The sequence below is a fragment of the Microcebus murinus genome, chromosome X (genome assembly GCF_040939455.1).
Source record: "Microcebus murinus isolate Inina chromosome X, M.murinus_Inina_mat1.0, whole genome shotgun sequence".
NCBI classification, from domain to species: domain Eukaryota; kingdom Metazoa; phylum Chordata; class Mammalia; order Primates; family Cheirogaleidae; genus Microcebus; species Microcebus murinus.
In genome coordinates, this window is record NC_134136.1 from 94752176 (window position 1) to 94770992 (window position 18817).

The window sequence follows — 18817 nt, forward strand, 5'->3', positions numbered from 1 at the left end:
AACCCTCTACTTTCTCTTTCCCCATCCACTGCAAGATGGAACGAAGAAAGAAAGTAGAGAAAGTACTGTGTACTTACTGTGTGCTTCTTATTTCTATCTCAAATTTAGACTTAAAATTTATATTGTCTGATCTAAACTAGATTAGAGATACAAATGATTTTTTACAATATATTAGAAAATGTTTCTGGTGTTCCTGGATTTGACATGAGACATAGATAAACTTTTATCATGTTAAGATGCTGAATTTGGGCTGCTGTTTGTTTTAGCAGCTAGCCTACCGTGATTAACAGAAAAACTAACTGGGATTTCAATCAGTACCAAGGTGCACTTTTCTTTTTTAAACCAGCTCTGTCCCCTCTACCACCATTCCCTGCCCCTAAACTTTGCACAAAGCTAAGCCTCCAAAGGAATGTCTGAAATCCTAGTTTCAGAAAACCCACAGGCTACAACACCAAACCCAAAGGCCCAACTGTAGAGAATAATTTCAAGTAAGAAAATCCATTTGGTTGGACTGAGGAATGTGATAAATGACCAACTCAGCCACCCAGGGAACAGAAGCATGAGAATCAAGGAACTGAGCATACTGCTCAGAAGAACTGCCATGAGCAGTTGGGGGACTAGTTTCCTGCCATCCTGGAGAGACGACAACAGGAACAGACTGGGAAGACGGTTCCCAGTGGGAGAAGATCCACCCACACATGTTGATTAAGCACCTACAATGTGCTAGGCAAGACACCAACACTGAAGACACTGTAGAGAACCACAATCCTTGCCCTCCATGGGCTTACATTCCAGTGAGGGGAGATAGACAAGAAATTAAATAGCAAAACAACAGCATGGTGGAGGGTGAAAAGTGCTATGAAGATAAATAAAACAGGGAAGGGCACTGAGGTGGGACAGGAGGTCATGTTGTTAAATTGGATGCTTGGGGAAGGCCTCCCTGATGACTTTTGAACAGAAAGCTAAAGGCGGTAAAGGAGTGAGCCACACAGATATCTGGAGAAGAGTCCCTGGTAGAGGGAAGAACAGCAAGTACAAATGTCCTGAGGGAGGAGTGTGCTTGACATGGTTGGGGGCCAAAAAGGAGGTGAGTTGCTGGAGTCAAGTGAGGGGAGAGGAGGCTGGAGAGCTGATCATACAGGGCCCCGTGGGCTGCCATCAACTCTGCATGAGATGGGAAGCCATCACAGGCTATGAAAGATAAAGAGATATGAAAATATGAAAGTCATCAAACCAGACCCAACTGTATAGAAAGGCTGGGTGTATTTCAGAGGAAAAGCATGTCCTACTTAGGATAGTGGTGAACAGAAATCTGCTTTTGGATTCAGGTGCAGAAATGTGAACCAGGGCAGATTCAAGAGAACCTTGTCTGGCCTATACCTACCTTTAAGAAGCTAAACATATACAGAAAGCTCAGCCACATGAGTTTTCAAAGTATTACCAAATGGTAGGTTTATTCCAGGGTAGCTCTAGGGAACTTTCTGATTTAGGAGAAAAATTTACTAGTTAAGAAGTAAACAACAGGGACATCCACTCTCTCTTTATGTCACAATCAACAGGCATTTGGTGTGTGGGGGGATTGCTGTAGAGCTCCTACAGACATAAACATACACAAGTCATGTATGGCCTTCTATACTGGGAGAGACATCTCAAACACTGATAAATAAACAAGCACGGGACATACTTTTATACATGATACAGGCAATCAAGTTGCCTACAAACATTATGTGGAAGGAATGAAAGGATGGTTAAAGATGCCTTTGCAAAAGCTAAGACTTGGATAATTGGAAGAAGGAATTGTAGGGAGGAAGGAGGATAGGAGCAAAAGTGCAGACAGGGGTCCCTGCGGCTGGTTAGAGGACAGTCCACCTGGCACTGAGAGTTGGGGACAAAGGAAAAAGGAGGGGGCAAGACTGTACAGAGAAGGGTGTGAACACTTGGTAAAGAATCTGAGTTTTATCTGGACAGCCACAGGATCCAGTAATGGTTAGGGCCTATCAAGAGGGCCAGAATAACTGCTTTTTAAAAGCATTACTGAACTTTTATATTAGAATACAACATTCATTCAGAAAAAGGCACAGATAAGCAGTGATCAGCTCAAAATTTCACACAATCAACACCTAACCCCTGTAAGGAGCATCCAAATCAAGAGACAGAACATTAGCAGCAACCCAGCAGCCTGCTGCTCTGTGCAGCCTCTTTGCATTGGTGTGCTAGATGCAGCTTGCATAGGCTTGGGAACCCAATTTTGCTCATTTCTTCCTAATCCCACGTTCAGTGAACTGATATAGGTTGCTTGAAACTGGCCATGTGGGAATATTTACATCAGGGAAATCAGCACACACTACAAGGTAGCCTGCAACCCCAGAAATCTGGGTGCTCAACATTTACCAGCATGCCACTGCCTCCTTACTTCCAATAAGTTTGGAATCCTTGGCTAATAAACCAGGAACTTAATTGCATTTTGCAGTGATACACACATAAGTGTATATATGCATGTATGTGTTCTCTTCCCACCATCCATAGCCCACCAGGAAAAAATGCAATACTGTGTAGGAAAATGTCATCTCTCTTTAAGCAAATCTGCTTGCTTTCAAAATTTGCAGAATTTCAAACTTGTAAATGAAGGCAAAAGCAAAGGGTCCCTCTCAAAGAAAAAGGCAATTTATATTTCTTTCAGATGTTTCTTCTGACAACTACAAGCACTTGTGCAAAACATTTCATCAATCAAGGAAAACTAGAATTTGCTGCTAACATAGTTCTTTTCCATGCCTGATTACATACTATATACAAAGTAAAACATTTGCAACTAGTGAGATAGTATAAGTACCAATGGACATTTCTATTAAGGGCCAGCAACCATCATAAGATTCAAATGAGGTGGGCAAAGTTTGTAGGATTTCATGAGATCAAAACCACTTTGCTTTCAAAGTACAAAGAGTCACTTTAATAACAGTTTTTTTCTGCAATCGCTTGTCAAAAATATGAGGTATTTTGTACCTACAGCAATAAAATAGTGAGATTACAGATCATAATTTTGAAAATTTGCTTATATTACAGAGGTGTCAATGATGCAGAGAAAATAAACCAGGCTGATCTCTGGGTACAAGAATTTCAGTCCTGAGAGTTGGGTGCTTCATGGAGGGAGGCACAAAGTGAACATGAGCAAGGCTGGCGGGTGGGGGCAAGGAGGGGATGGGCAGATTTCTGATGTCCTGTTTTTTGACATGCATGGGCTACTTTGTAAAAATTCATCAAAGTGTACCTTTATGTTTTATACACTTTTCAGTGTGTGCATAATGCTTCAATAACAGGTTCAAAACAAAGAGGCAAATTAAATAGAAGATGAGTGCATTCTTCAAATGAGCTATATCTGTATGAATACCACATATGTTGGAAGATTTCTCTTTTGCACTCAAATATTTGATGTACATAGTCCAGGAAAAAACACAAGCACATCACATCAGCCTGTGCTTTTCAATGATAAGAAGATTGCTCTAACGTTAAATATCGGACAAGGTTACTGGCCTACACTTGAGATATCGTGACTATTTTTGATGAGGTATTTCTAATACAAATTTGAGCCTCTGCTTATTCTACAATGTTACATTTTATTTTTTAATATATTGCTTATTTTTACCTGACTAAAACATAATCGTTCACATTCTTGTTTCCAGGAAGAAAAAGACTTCCTTGCCAAGTTAATGGCAGAAGTCTCCCCACACTGCATGAAAACACACAGAAAGCAAATAGACCTATCTAATGCACTTGTCAAAGGGTCTGTGTTTCTTCATTACTGCAAAACATATCAACGAAAAAAGCTGATGAAGTACTTTTTTGATAGAGATGAAAATGTCGCTATTGACACAAAACATCAGGCCCAGCCAGCATTTCTCTCATCTCTTTACTAGGCAATTAAAATCGCTCCTCCCCTGGATTATTGGTGTAAGCACAAATTGGAATGGGGCAGATTTGACGGTAACTATTGAGTTTTAAACGCATGTACCCTAGAGTCCAGAAGGTCCATTTCTGAGAATTTCTGTTTGCCACCAGGATGTGCACTGGTATATAAAATAGGGGACCTCAATGTACATCTGTAGGAAAGTAGTGCAATAAAAAAAGTAGGGTTCACCCATGTCAGGAAATACACCATATGATATGGGAACATAGGGAATGTGAAACGTAAAAAGATCAGAAGAAAAAGTGTCTGCTATGTGAAAAACCGTCCACGATGTATGAATGAGTTAAACAAAAATTGCAAAATAATACATATAAGTACGGTCACACTTTAATGTCAAATGCCTCTCTCTGTACAATACATGTAATATATTATATATATATGTGTGTGTTCGTGTGTATATGAATGAATTTAGAAAAAGGATAAATGGATATCTACCAAATCACTGGGGATGATGATGGGAACAGGGACCAGGTTTGGGGACTATGGAGGGACTTTCCCTGTATATCCCCTATGTACTTCCTTGTGGTTTAACTTCTTAAGAGACAAACCTGTATTTGTTCTGTGTTTATATGCGCACACACACACGTCCCCCCCCCGCCCCATGCACACACACGTACACACACATGAAATGGAAAGACCTACTTCCTTTCTGTGATTATACTCTTTCATATGGTCTCATAATTCAGAAGGCTGGGTACCTGTTCTTTCAAATACTATAGTATAAGCTCTTCTATTTGAAAACTGAATCTTTGATTAAATAACACAAAAGAAAGAGAGCTGTGATTTTTTTTCCTTACCATTTCCGTGGGTGACACATGCCATAAAGAAACCATTCTCTCCTCAGCTTCGTTGTTTATAGAAACATAAGAAGGCTGGTAGACTTTGGTTGGCTCTATCACCAGAACCTAAAATAAGAACAGATTTCTGTAACACAAAGGAGGATAAAACACAGTGGCCCCTGCCCAGTGAGGAAGTGAGAAGATCTGTACTCAAAAAATACTCATTGTGGACCAGCTACGTGCCAAGCACCATTCTAAGAGTGGGAGGTACAGCAGTGCACAGAAGGCCTTGCCCATGGGAGGGCTATGGACGGAATGAGAGACAGGGATATGCCATCTAATGTCATATAATAGGCAGAACAGAGGCGAGAGTGATGGAGGTGGGAAGCGCTTCTTTACACAAATGGTCAAGAAAGGCTTTGCCTGAGGTGACAGAAGAGAGAGGTGACAGTTTCTGAGAGAAATGGGGACATAGGCTGGATGGTCCACTGGTGCCAAGCCTGTAAACACACAAGAGGATGTAAAGGGAGGTGACGGTCCATCAGTAAGGTGTCATTTTGTTAGGAGAAAGGAGGGGAAGGGAGAGAAAAAGGAAAGAGGGAGAGAGAGGAGGGAGGGGAGAAAGAAGAGAGAGAGGGAATAAATCTCCAAAGCAAATAAAACAACATGTGTAAGATTGCTAAACCTGTGTAGGGATTACACGAGTGTCTGTTCCATTATCTTTTTGTACCGTTTAGTAGGTTCGAAATATTTCATAATTAAAAGAAGATTTTAATACACACTACCTAGCAACAAAATGATTAACATAATCATTTCAAGTAACTCAATCTTTTATCCGACATTTAATGAAATTCTTGAAAACGGTGGCATGTTCACAAAATCTCAAGCTATAAATATGGAACACAATTATCTGAAGTTCAATTTCCAAGACACTTACATATCTTACTTATGACTCCTTCTAAGATAGTCATATAATTGAAACAAAAACTCAATGAAAAGCTAAAAAGCAATTTTGCTTTTTCAATAAGATTTTAAATATTAATTAGTGGGACTGGAGGCAAACCAAAGCTTAACAGAAAACTACTTTGAATTCTACATTTTTTGCTCTTAGTATACATTGTCGTGGAGGAAGGTTTCTCTGCCTTGGCACTACTGACATTTTGAGCTGGATGATTACTGTAGCGGCCTGTCCTGTGCATTGTGGGATGTTCAGCAGTGTCTTTGGTTTCTACCTACTAGCTGCCAGTACCACCTTCTTCCCCAGTTGTGACAACCAAAAATATCTCCAGACACTGCCAAATGTCCCTTGGGGGACAAGATCACTCCCAATCGAGAACCAGTATTTTAGAGGATATGGCCAACTTTTTCCAGTGATCTGATCTATTGCTTGCTATTTTGCATAAGATTGATGGTTACCCTAACATTTTAAATTATAGTTTTCTTCCTTTCAGAGTATTCAATAATTAGCTAGCACCAATCACTAGTTTCTTTTTTTTTAATCTTAAAGAAATGGATTTAGCATATCTTACTGGAAATCTGAGTCCACTAGTAACTTCATTTGTTGCCTCAAATATTATATCTAACCAGAAGTTAAGCAGTTCTTGTCTGGGTGAATGTTCAATAATGGATTTCTTGAAGCGCTGAATTAATAACAAGTTCTGAACTAATGATCGCAGGTACCTGGAAAAATCACAAACACCAATAAATTAGATTCCTAAAGAAACTGAATTCAATTCCACTCTCTTTAAAAGAAGCTTCCCAAGACTATTTTCAGGGATCATTTCTATAGTTCATTACTGGAGAAATTTCTCTGAACCAGAAAACACCAGGAGGAGGTACAGCATTTTCCAGAGCATGAAGCCAGCACTTGGTGTTGCTTCACTGCAATCGCCATTTGCCATTGACGATGGTGAGTGGTTCCTGTTTAAAAAAAAAAAAAAAGCTTCCCAAAAGCTTTATTTACTTAAATTCATATTATGTCATGAGTGCTTCATAAACAATCACTTAGCAGCCACATAACTCATTAAAAGAAACCCAAACAGTAAGCAAAAAAAATGATACAACATGGCTTTTTAATCAACATTGGGCTAAACCTCAATTTTGGTACGTAGTACCCAAAATGCAGAGACTGCAAAGCATATGATAACTGTTTTAAAATAACAAGAGCAAATATAGTTGACCCTTGAACAACACAAATTTGAACTGTGTGGGTCCATCTATACATGGACTTTTTTCAATAAAGGTATTGGGAAATTTTCCAGAGATTTTTTGATAATTTGAATAAACTCACAGATGAACCATGTGGCCTAGAAATATGGAAAAAATTAAGAAAAAATTAGGTATGTCATGAATACATAAAATATATGTAGATACTAGTCTATTTTTATCATTTACTACCATAAAATGTACACAAATTTATCATAAAAAGTTAAAATTTATCAAAACTTATGCACACGCAGACTGTATGTGGCACCATTCGCAGTAGAGGGATTATAAACATAAAGATACAGTATTAACTCATGACTGCATTTTTATTGATAATTTCATAGCCACGTCTTGGTGCTATTGTAGTCACCTCAAATGTTGTATCTGCTTAATGCCATTGCCATGTGAGGCTGATCGTCTCTACATGAACAGCTTGTCCCTCCAGTTAATTGCACATCTCAGTAAAAAGTGATCTCTTGCAGTTCTCGCATGTTTTTCATCACATTCAGTGCTATATTGTAAATCTTGAACAACACCACGGGACCCATACGAAGTGCCACTAGTGATGTTGGAAATGCTCCCAACAAACAGAGAAAAGTCATGATATTATAAGAAAAAGTTGACTTGCTTAATGTATACTGTAGATTGAGGTCCACAGTTGTGGTTGCCTACCATTTCAAGATAGATGAATCTAGCATAAGGACCACTGTAAAAAAGAAAAGGAAATTCATGAAGTCATCACTGCAGCTACACCAGCAGGTGAGAAAACCTTGCACTTTTTGCAAAATACAAAATACACGTTAATCAACTATTTATGTTATCTGTAAGGTCAACGGTAGGCTATTAGTAACGTTTTTAGTGAATTTGACTGCTTGAGGGGTCAGTACCCCAACCCTTGCATTGTTCAAGGGTCAACTATAGTTCAAAATTCAAAGCAATTATAAAATTTCAAACTTATTATCTTTTTAATTAAATGATTTTCATGAAATTTTAGATTTACATGAAATTATAAGAAAGAATACAGCCAGGCACAGTGGCTTGCACCTGCAATGCTAACACTTTGGTAGGCCAAGGTGGGAGAATCGCTTGAGGCCAGGAGTTCAAGACCAGCCTGGGCAACATAGTGAGACCCCCTCTCTACAAAAAAAAGAAAAATTAGCCAGGCGTGGTGGCGCATGCCAGCCATGTAGTCCAGCTACTTAGTAGGCTGAAGCAGGAGGATCACTTGAGCCTAAGAGTTTGAAGTTGCAGTGAGCTGTGATGACGCCACTGTACTCTAGCACAGAGAGAGAGAGACTATCTAAAAAAAAAAAAATAGAGAGAACCCATATATCCTTGACCCAGTTTCCCCCAATAGCAATATCTTGTAAAACCACAGTACAATATCACAACCAGGTATATATATTAGAATCTGACCAGGTAGATTTTGATGTTATGAAGTCTTGCCTCTGACCACACCTTTGCTGTCTTCAGGTAAACTGAACTTCTTGAAACATAGTTGCCAGGCAGTGGTCATCACATCCTCTCTGGTATTAAACAGGATGGTTCAGCTGAAAGCATCATAGTATTATTTTGCTCTTTGAGGATAAAGTCTGGGGCTATCCTGGGAAAGTAGACCAGCTAGACTCCAACTGACTTGAGTGGTACTCAGCAGGCCTGGGCTGTCCAAACTCTCCACACACCAAAGAAAGTTCTGGCTCTTAAGTGGTTACTGGGGGATCACCTCTATGCCGTTGGGATACCCTGACTGCTAAGAGTGTCTGTTTACCTGGGGCATGGGCCATGCCAGATAGCTCATGCTAACAATATGATTCATGGTGGGGGCTCTGGGTCACACTGTATCAGTTTGACCTCTGGAGAGGCTGGAGACTGAGGTACTAAGCTCAGAGACATGAACACTCCATGCCCATGTGACCTACCCCCAATGAAAATCCTAGACATCCAGGCACAGTGAGCTTCCCTGGTTGGTAATATTTCATGAATGTTGTCACATCTTGATGCTGGGAGAATTAAGCGCTGTCTATATGACTCCTCTGAGAGAGGACAACTGGAAGTCTATACCTGGTCTCACCTGGATGCTGCCCTTATGTGCCTTTTTGCCTTTGCTGATTTTAATCTGTATCCTTTCATTGTAATAAGCCATAACCATGAGTATGCCAGCTTTCCTGAGTTCTGTGAGTCCTTCTAGCAAATCATGAACCTGAGGGTGGTCTTGGAGACTCCTGACAGCAGGTAACAACTCTAAGTCAGCCCAGGTGCTGGTGTAACGGGAACATAACCAACCCTGGGGGCTCCTCCCCTTAGAGTCAACTCCATCTGGGCCAGATGCAGCAATGCACCTTAACATTAGAATTTTTCAAACAGCAGCCACTCTAGGAGGGCTGGAGGCCCAGCACGTGGCTTTGTGTTCTCCCAGCCTCAGAGAATTTCCAAGAGCTTAATACTGTTTGGGGGCCAAATTTAAGGTCCTTTTTTATGATCTGGAAGAAATGGGGTCAAACCAGATATGACTGAAGAGATTCCTAGCCCTCGGAGTCTAGACTGGCTCACTGAACTGGGAAATAAGAGGTGGCAGATGAACACAAATCATTAAAAGTAAATTTTTAAAAATTATGCAAGTAATCCATATGCCTTTTAGAAAAATCAGAAAATAGAGGCAAGGAAAAAAAATAGATTAAAAACTTCTTATAAGTCTATCTTCCTGAGATAACCACTGTCAATATTTTGGAGAAAATTCCTCATTTATTATTTATTCATTATATAAATACCTATTGAACATCTATTATGAGTCTATGGCAATCAGTAAGATGACCACAATTCTAATGGAGCTTCATGTCTATGGGGAAGTCAGATATTGCCCACCCCTCTCAGACCTTTCCCTATGACTAATATACCCAAGACTTATTTTTAATTAAAATGAGATCATATAGAACAGTGTGGTTCTCAAAGTGTGGTCCCCAAAGCAGCAGCAGCTTATAATTTGTAAATGCAAATTTTCAGGCTCCACCCCAACCTACCGAACCAGAAATCCTGAGGGTGGGCCCAGCAATCTGTTTTAACCAACATAGGAAATTCTGATGCATGATAAAGTCTAAGAATCACTGATATAGAAAAATATCTCCTATGACTGGCTTTTCTTATTCTATAATAAACTGTGAACACATTTCCATGTCTCTAAGTATTCTCTCCTGCACTGTTAAATGGCGGTATAACAGGCTCACCTCAGGCTATTGCTATGCCACCATTTTATTTACCATACTCCATTATTGGCCTTAGTTCCAGTTTTCACTTGTGACAATCAATTTCTTGGTGTTTTTTTTTTAGCTCTATTATAGGCTTTCTCACAAATGCATAATACATACTAGTACCAAATAGTGTTTTGCTCTTGAGGACAATATTAGCCAGATAGTCTAATCTCAGGGATAGAGGACATAGGTATATATTCTGCACGAGTGTACATGTAGCTTTCCCTCCCTTCACAGAAAAGCAAGACCTCAGAGTTGCTAGGTCTGTCCCAACCTTGCTTTAATGAAGAGGTCAGAAGGAGAAACACAGCAATTGTTATTTTTTGCATTGCCATCTTTTCTCCTTGGGGAAGACATTTCAGAATAAGGTCAGAGAGTGACATAGGTGATGACAATGCATGAACACAACTCACCATACTGGAGGTTTCAGTTTGAACAACCTCTCTGCTGCCTGGACGGCCTTCCCGACATCGCTGGCCAACATGCTGACGCTGAAGAACTGACCCACGTCCCAGTAATTGCTCATTTTCTCCAAGCTCCCCTTTCTTCCCAACAGACTGTTCAGCCGGACACCTTAAAGAAGTTGAATTTTAGATGGAGTCATGAAAAATCTCTCTAGCTTCTGTCATATTTATTATACAAGCCTTTAGATAGAGGACAAGCATTTTATTTTGGCTGTGATCTAGGATATGCTAACAGAAACTGTTCCTTCTGAGATATAATGCCAGTTATTTAGAACATAATTTTCATGCTAAACTTGTATAATCAAAGCATCGACGTCTGCAGTAATAAATAGCTTTACCTATTTTCCTTAGTTCCATGGAAGTTTCAAATTGCTGTCCAGCAACTATCAGCAAAACTGCAAGGTTAATTCCCGAATAAAGAGATGACTGCAGTTCAAACCCTTTGCGATACCTATAATTACCAATCAACCAAATTATTAGAAAAATGTGTAAATAATGATACAAACCAACCTCAAGAAAATTATTATTACTCTAATGTATTATTTTTCCAGCTCCCACCCCTACCCCACCACCTTTACAAACAGCTACATGCAGCTTTCAAATAACTATTTTAAAATGTCATAATAGCAACACAGTAATTTACACTAAGGAGGGGAGTTCAAAATTTTTTCTTCAAAAGGTTTATATTTTTATTATAAAAGCCATAATGATCTTATAAATTAGGGAAATCATATTAAAATATATGAAAGAAACTTTAAATTTATTCTAATCCTATCCCCAAAAGATGACCACGGTCTGACGTCCAAATCTCATTTTTAAAGTTTGACTCCACTTATTCACCGAGTATTTTTTATTACACAGAAATGACATCAATCCTAGCCTCTTTCTCTGCAAGCCATTTCTTTGTTTGCTTATATCACAACATGGAATTATTTTTCATGCATGAAGCAGTATTGCCAGAATTCTGCATCCCAATTAGCTACAAGAGCAGTGGCATCAAGACAGCAGCAGGGATCTACAACATTGGGATAAGGAACAAGACACAAAACTGGGAATATCGTCTTTATACCAAAAGGTTAACAGCGCCATTTTAACTCTCTTCTTTGTTCTTTTCTATACAGGAAAAGTTTCTTTCTCTTCCATGAACAAGTATGAATATTATGAGCAGGAAAAAAGAATTGAATCAAATGAAGTCACTACTACACAAAAATGTCTTCAAGTGGCACAGCTCATATCAAGGACTTGCCAAATAGGAGTAATTTTATCACTCATGTGACAAGAGAATTCAACATCAACAAATTATTAATTCTGGAAGGGAGAAGTTATCATTTAAGGCAGCTAAAGTACAGCTTTATGAACTTTGGGGCATGATACAAATACCCTCAAATGGATCAGGGGACACCAAGAAAGTCCTTCTTATCCCTGACAATAAAATTCAACCTTTTTTTTTCCTATATGTTTTGGGAATTTTAAATTCCATATTCTACTGGATTTGACTTTTTCATTTTCTTTTACTATGAGACGTTATACTGAGGAGAGGACAGAGAGGGTTACTACTCTATAAATGAAACAGGCCCACCTTGGGGGCAGAGAAGATTTGAATTCCAGTCAGGACTGCAATTCCAGATTTGCCACTAACCATCCTTGTGACCTTGGACCACCCCCATGACCTTGGGCCAGCCACCCACCTCCCTGACCCATATGCCCCACATGTGCACTTGAGGATCTGGGTTAGATGATCTTCAGCCAGCATGCTCTGACCAGAAGACTAAGCTTCATTTGCTCCTGTACCTACTCCCACTACCTTCTGAAGTGGGCAGAGAAAAACGATGACTTTCGTGAAGGAGCCAAAGGCAGTAATTTCCTCACCTGGGGGTTGAACTCTTGGCCACAATAGTGGAAACACGGTTTTCTGTTTGGGCTTTACCAAACATTAATTCCCTTCAAATTGTCTGAGTGAGTCCTCTCTACCGTACAGTGCTTTAGGTACTACTGGGGATTAAATACATATGAAATAAGGTCATTACTTTCCAAGAACCTACATTAGGTAGAGGGGATAAGATCCATACACAACCAGTGAAAATACAAGCAAGAGTTTGATAAGGATCCTAAAACCACCTAAATCCAAGTCCAGAGGAACTCACAGAAGACACATAGAGCCACCTCCCCTAGAGACTTGAGATATTGCCATAAAGATGAATGGAAATGTAAAAGCAATTATTTGTAAAGGGAACGCCTAGCACAGAAAACAGTAGGAGCAAAGATGGGAGTTTGGGGAACTCCTAAGGAACTTCAGTTTGTTGGACGTAAACTGGTAGTGGGAAACAAGGATAGAGATGGATGGGAGAAAGTATTCAGAACACCTACAATGGCCATCTAAGAGTCTGAATTTTTATATGATAGTGAATGAGGAGCCATGGTGGGTTTTTGAGCTTTAGGAGGAATAAGATGTAAATCTACAAAGGATGATGTGAAGAGACACCAAGCAGGGAGCTTACTTGATACACTGTTAGTACATCCCTGGCAAGAAAGTAAAAAAGAAAAAAATGGCAGTGACTGGGGGATGGTGATGGGAAAGGATTGGCAAGGAGGTAAGATTCACAGAAGGGCTGGAAATGGGAACTGACTGTATGGGGAGATAAATGAGCAAAAGGGATCAAACATTAACCAAAAGTTAAGGCTAGGAGGTAAAGAATGGTAGTAAGAAAGCAAGACATTGGAAGCCATACCTGTGGAGAGAAGGAAACGACTTCAGCATTCAATATGTTGAGTCTTAAATACTAGCACCAGCTTGAGCAAAGAGGGGGTGATGTGGGGCCACAGTCGAGGACAGAGGCTGGGTTGAAGGTCTCCAGTTAAGAGTACCAAGGTGTGGGAGTGGCTAGGGTCTCCAGAGAAGTGTGTGTGGATGGAGAGATGGTGGAGAGGACAGAGCCTCCCACATATACAAAAGGGGGAGGAAGGGAAGAGTTAGAATTAAATGAGAGCAAAACAGCAATACGAAAAGATTTTATGATGAATATGGATGATGTGGGCTGTTGGCTCCACCTTCAAAATATATCCAGAATCCAACTTCTCAACATTTTTATCACTACCACCCTGCTTCAAGCCACCATCAGCTCTCCCCTGAATTACTGCAATGTTCTCCTAACTATCCCTGCTGCTCTGCCGTCGCCCTGTGATTAACTGCTTAATGGCTACAAATTACTCCCATCCCAATATGCATGCACCTTTGCAATGCAACTTTGCAATTCCTCCCATGCAGAGGTGGAGTGTCTTTGTCCACCCCTTTGAATCTGGGCAGGCCATGTGATTTGCTTTGACCAATAGCATGTGGCAGAAGTAGTCTTATGTGTTCCTGAGCCTAAGCCTCAAGAGGCTTTGCAGCTTCCACCTTTACTCTCTTAGAATGCTGCCTACCAGGTAAGAAAGCTTGTCTACAAGGATTAGAACCACATGGTAGCAACCTGAGGCATACCACCAAAAGTCAACACCAGCTGCCAAACATGTGTGGGGCCATCTTGACTCCTCCAGCCCTGCTTGACCCTACAGCTGACTGTAAGTTTAGGAGTGAGCCCAGGTGAAGCCAGCAGAGGAACTGCCTAGAAAACCCACAGAATCATGAGAAATAATAAGTCACTGTTGTTTCAAGCCTCTAAATTTTGGGGTTATTTGTTATGTGGCAAGTGATAGCTGATACAACCCCTAAAATACATTCTTGGCACAACAGTAAGAGGACTCCTGTTAAAATACATGCCAGATCTTGTCACTCCTCTGCTCAGAATACTCCAGTGATATCCCTTTCTATTCAGAGTAAAAGGGTCTTTTCCCCCTCCTGGTTTGTGCTGCTCTCCCCCTCACTTACTCCTCACCATCCTTTAGGATACCTGGCACGCTCCCTCCTCCTCCTCGAAATGTTCTCCCTAGTTAACTGTGACACTCACTCCCTTATCACACTTTCAAATCTTTATTCACCTTCACTGACCACCCTATTTAAAATTGCAGACCGCCACTCCCAGCCCTGCTTTTTTCCTCCTCCCTGCTTAACTTTTCCCCATAGCCCTCACCATCAGCTAACATCCTACACATATCACTTTATTTGACTTCTGTCACAGCAACACAAGGTCCCTGAGGGCAGGATTCATGTCTCTTTTGCCTGTATCCCCACCATCTAGAAAAGTTTCTGGCACACAGTAGGCTGTCAATAAACATTTGTTAAATAAACAAATGAACCGACCACTGGGAAGATTATGCCCTGATGGTAGGGAACAAGGTTCTAGAAGCAATAGCTGGGAAGGAGCATGCGGAGCCCTCTTCTTCCCCATAGATGACTGAACTTGTGGGAAGAGTGTGCCCAGTAGAAAACCCTGTTTCTCATGGTTTTCGCTCAGAAACAGGAATCTGGAAATTTCCAGATCACATTTACTGCAAATTTTTTTCACTGCCAGCAGACAGGCACACACATACACATAGGGAAAAGACCTACGACTTTAGCCTTTGCAATTCTGTTCTTTGCAGAGTTGTGTGTGCTACTGACTAGGGTTGAGGGCTTACCACTCAATGGCGCTATCTCGGCTGGTGTCATCTTTGCAGTCTGAATCCAAAAAGATATCCTTGTAGATCCTCCCACACAGGCAGAACATGTCGGGGGCTGGGTGATCACAGCTCTGCAGAACCTGGAGCATGACCTGAAGGGCCTTCTCACGGTCACCTGTGCTGTTTCTCCTGAGGATACATGTTATAAGATCACAAACATCTGAATCAAGACAATGGGGTGGGTATATATGCACTCATTCTGCTGAAAGACTACATGTAAGGATGCTATGCTTTAGTAGGGAAAAAATTCTAAATAATAGTTTTCATTTTCAAATTTAGTAAGTGCTTAAGATCCATACCAATAAATCTCATACAATTAAACTCAGTCCCTACTTGATTCTACCTTCAACAAATAAGCCATAAGAAAAGATAATAGAGAAACTTATATAATAAAAAAGACTTAAGAGTCATATCGACAAAATGCAATGTATACCCTTTTCTGGATCATGATTCAAACAAGCCCACTGTACAAAATATGAGACAATTGGGAAATTTTGAACACTGACATTGGTAAATTACTGTAAATTTTTAGGTATAACATAATCATGATTATGTTTTATAAAAGCATGCTTAACTTTTAGAGACACATACTGAAATATCTGTGGATAAAATGGTATGTCCTTTGCTTCATAATAAATCCAGTGTTGGAGTATGAAAGAGTGGGTGGCGGTGAAGGGGAAACAAAACTGGTCCTGCAATGATAATTATTAAAGTGGATAAGGGGTACATGCGGGTTTGTTATTGTGATGGCTAATTTATGTGTCAACTTGACTGGGCTAAGGGATGCCCAGACATCTGGTAAACATTATTTCTTGGGGTGTCAGTGAGAGTGTTTCCAAGTGAGATTAGCATTTGAATCAATAGACTGAATAAAGAGGACCCACCCTTACCAATGTTGGTGGGCATCATGCAATCTGTTGAGGGCTAGAATAGAACAAAAGGCCAAGGAAGGGTAAATTTTCTTTTCTATTCTTGAGCTGGGACATTCATCATCTCCTGCACTTGGACATCAGAGCTCCTGGTTCTCAGGCATTCAGACTTCAGAACTTGTATCAGCGGTATCCCCAGTTCCCAGGCCTTTGGACTCAGATTGACTTACACCACTGGCTTTCCTGGTTCTCTGATATGCAGATAACATATCAAAGGACTTCGCAGCCTTCACAATCACATACACCAATTCTTATAATAAAGCTCTTCTTATGTATCTATGTATATCCTATTGGTCTTCTTCTTTGGAGAACCCTGCCTAATTATATTATGCCCTACTTTTAAATATATTTGAAATTTTACATAATTACAAAAAATGTAAAAGGTACCCATTCTGACTCACCAATTCCACCTCTAGAATCTATAATGTATACATTTTTTCAAGAATTTTTTAAACCAAGATGTTTGTTATCGCACTGCTTGTAATACTAAAGACCTGGAGATGACTCTGATGTTTATGAAGAATGGCAAAATATATTCTGTAACAACCAAACTATGGAATAACAGGCGGCCAATATAAAGGATAAGCTCCATACGTAATTATGTACAAGAACATCCATAACATTTCACAGAAGAAAACTGAACTATTAATAAATGAAAAGGATGATCCTATTCTTTGAAATAAACATTTGCATATATGCTTATGTACATAGACAAAAGTCTGTAAGTCTTGACATGTTCAGAAGATTATCATGGGATTTATAGAAGGTGGTCTTGTGTACATTAATAACTATTCTAATAAGTGAATAAAGAGATTATGCTTTTTAATTTCTTGGTAATTTTACAATAGGCTCTTTTATGCTTTCTTTCCTGAGGACACAGACCTCAAAAAAGGTATGTGTAGCATCATCCAAGATAACACATTAGTACCTAAAACAGCCTTTCTCAGCTGGGGTTCCATGATAGAATTAAGCCCTAGAGAAAATTATTTGATTATTTGGGTGCCTATTTTTTCAATTCTCCCATGGATGGTACATGGCTAGCCCCATTCTAAATGCATGAGAAAAATTTACCCATTTCATGCAATGGATGCCAGAGGGCATTAGGGCTTAATTCTCCTGTGGAACCCAAGCTGGGTCAAAAGTAGTTAATCTAGACACTTGGAGTCCTTCTGGAAGCCTGCGATAATTAAGCCTGTATTTCAACTCTGACTTTTTCCACCTTCTACCTTGGTCCTGTTCTAATGTATTTGATCATTCCTCTCTTTGTCCTATAGAATTCAATTTAACCAGCCTGCAAATCAGATCTTTTATTACACACCTCGTCCCTGATATTCTTTAATTTTTAAGAGCCAGAAGATACCAACCCAACTCAAATTTACTAAAGCACTGAAATAATTTGTAATGTCTGTGGCAAGAATATGAAAGAGATTAAAAGTTTAACGAGGTACAAAATTTCTACATTTGTAATTAGCCAAAGTTTGAGGTATGAAATATTCAGGATTCTGAAAAGAATGTACTTAACTCACTTAGATGCTTATTATTAAAGTGAGTTAAGATTTGTTTTGTTTGTTTTTTTTTTGTTTTGGACTAGTTACATCAAGATTTCCCTCAAATTTTTTCATTAACTTCTAACTTACCCTTGTTACTCAAAACAAAAGGTCTTTTGAGTGTAAATGAAATAAAAATCAAACATTTGGAAAAAACAAAAAGCAAAGAGATTTTCAGCTTAAAAGCCACTTTAAGACAGGTGCTAAAGAGCTAATCCCTTTAGTGGTTAATAATCAGCTTTCAGATCTGCTTATCATTTTCAGATCCCAAGGTATCCAAGAACAAACTACAGATAAAAAAAAAAACAACAAAAAAACCCTCCTGTGTTTAATCAGTCAGCAACATCTGTTTCTGGCAGTAAGGCCATTTCACAATTAAGAGAAGGAAACTTTGATAGTGGGTCTGAACCTTGACTGAATATTAGAATCACCTGGGGATCTTTAAAAACCCTAGGGTCCAGGCTGCACCCCAGACCAATTAATCCTGAATCTCCAGAGATGACACCCGGGCTCCAGTGTTTCTTATCCAGGACATTCTGAGTCAGTAGGTCTGCATCACTGCTAAATCCATTGATCAATTCTCAGTCTGTGTCCTACATGTACAGCTGACAACTGTGCATTCTTTCCTCCTTGGATCACCTTCTTCATGTGATTTGCAGGACATCATGCTTGCCTGAGTTTCCCCCCCTTTAGTCCAATTTTCTGGTTCCTATTCATCTCTCTGATCTCTTAACACTGGAGTGTCCCTTGGCACAACCCTTGGACCTTTCCTCTTTTTCAGTAACTACACTAGATCCTTCGATGATACCATCCATTGCCATGATTTTTCAAACCATCTGTATTCTGATGACTCCCAAATTTCTTTCTCCAGCCCAGGCCTCTCCCCTCTCCCTACTGCCTTCTCAGAACCTCCTTTGTGTGTCTAATACCTCAAACTTGACATGCCCCAAATCAAACTCTTGATCATACCATCAAACCTATTCTTTACACAGTCTTACCCTTCTTGTTTAATGGTCAGTCCATTCTTCCTCTTATTTGGGCCAAAAACCAAGCATGGAGTCATGCTTGATTCCTCTAACATCTTTTATTTA

General features: G+C 39.8%; 1 protein-coding gene and 1 pseudogene across 1 annotated transcript in view; one reads left to right on the forward strand and one right to left on the reverse strand.

Annotated features, from left to right (window-relative positions):
- The window catches only part of MAP3K15 (mitogen-activated protein kinase kinase kinase 15), a 124511-nt gene that overhangs the window by 40784 nt on the left and 64910 nt on the right, over nt 1-18817 (reverse strand). The window contains exons 7-11 of the mRNA XM_075999490.1: nt 15209-15379; nt 10993-11105; nt 10604-10763; nt 6270-6420; nt 4759-4866 (exon numbers count right to left, since the gene is read on the reverse strand). Coding sequence (XP_075855605.1) covers nt 4759-4866; nt 6270-6420; nt 10604-10763; nt 10993-11105; nt 15209-15379 — 703 coding nt within the window. The remainder of the gene's footprint in view (nt 1-4758; nt 4867-6269; nt 6421-10603; nt 10764-10992; nt 11106-15208; nt 15380-18817) is intronic.
- On the forward strand, nt 6501-6690 carry LOC142865992 (uncharacterized; annotated as a pseudogene).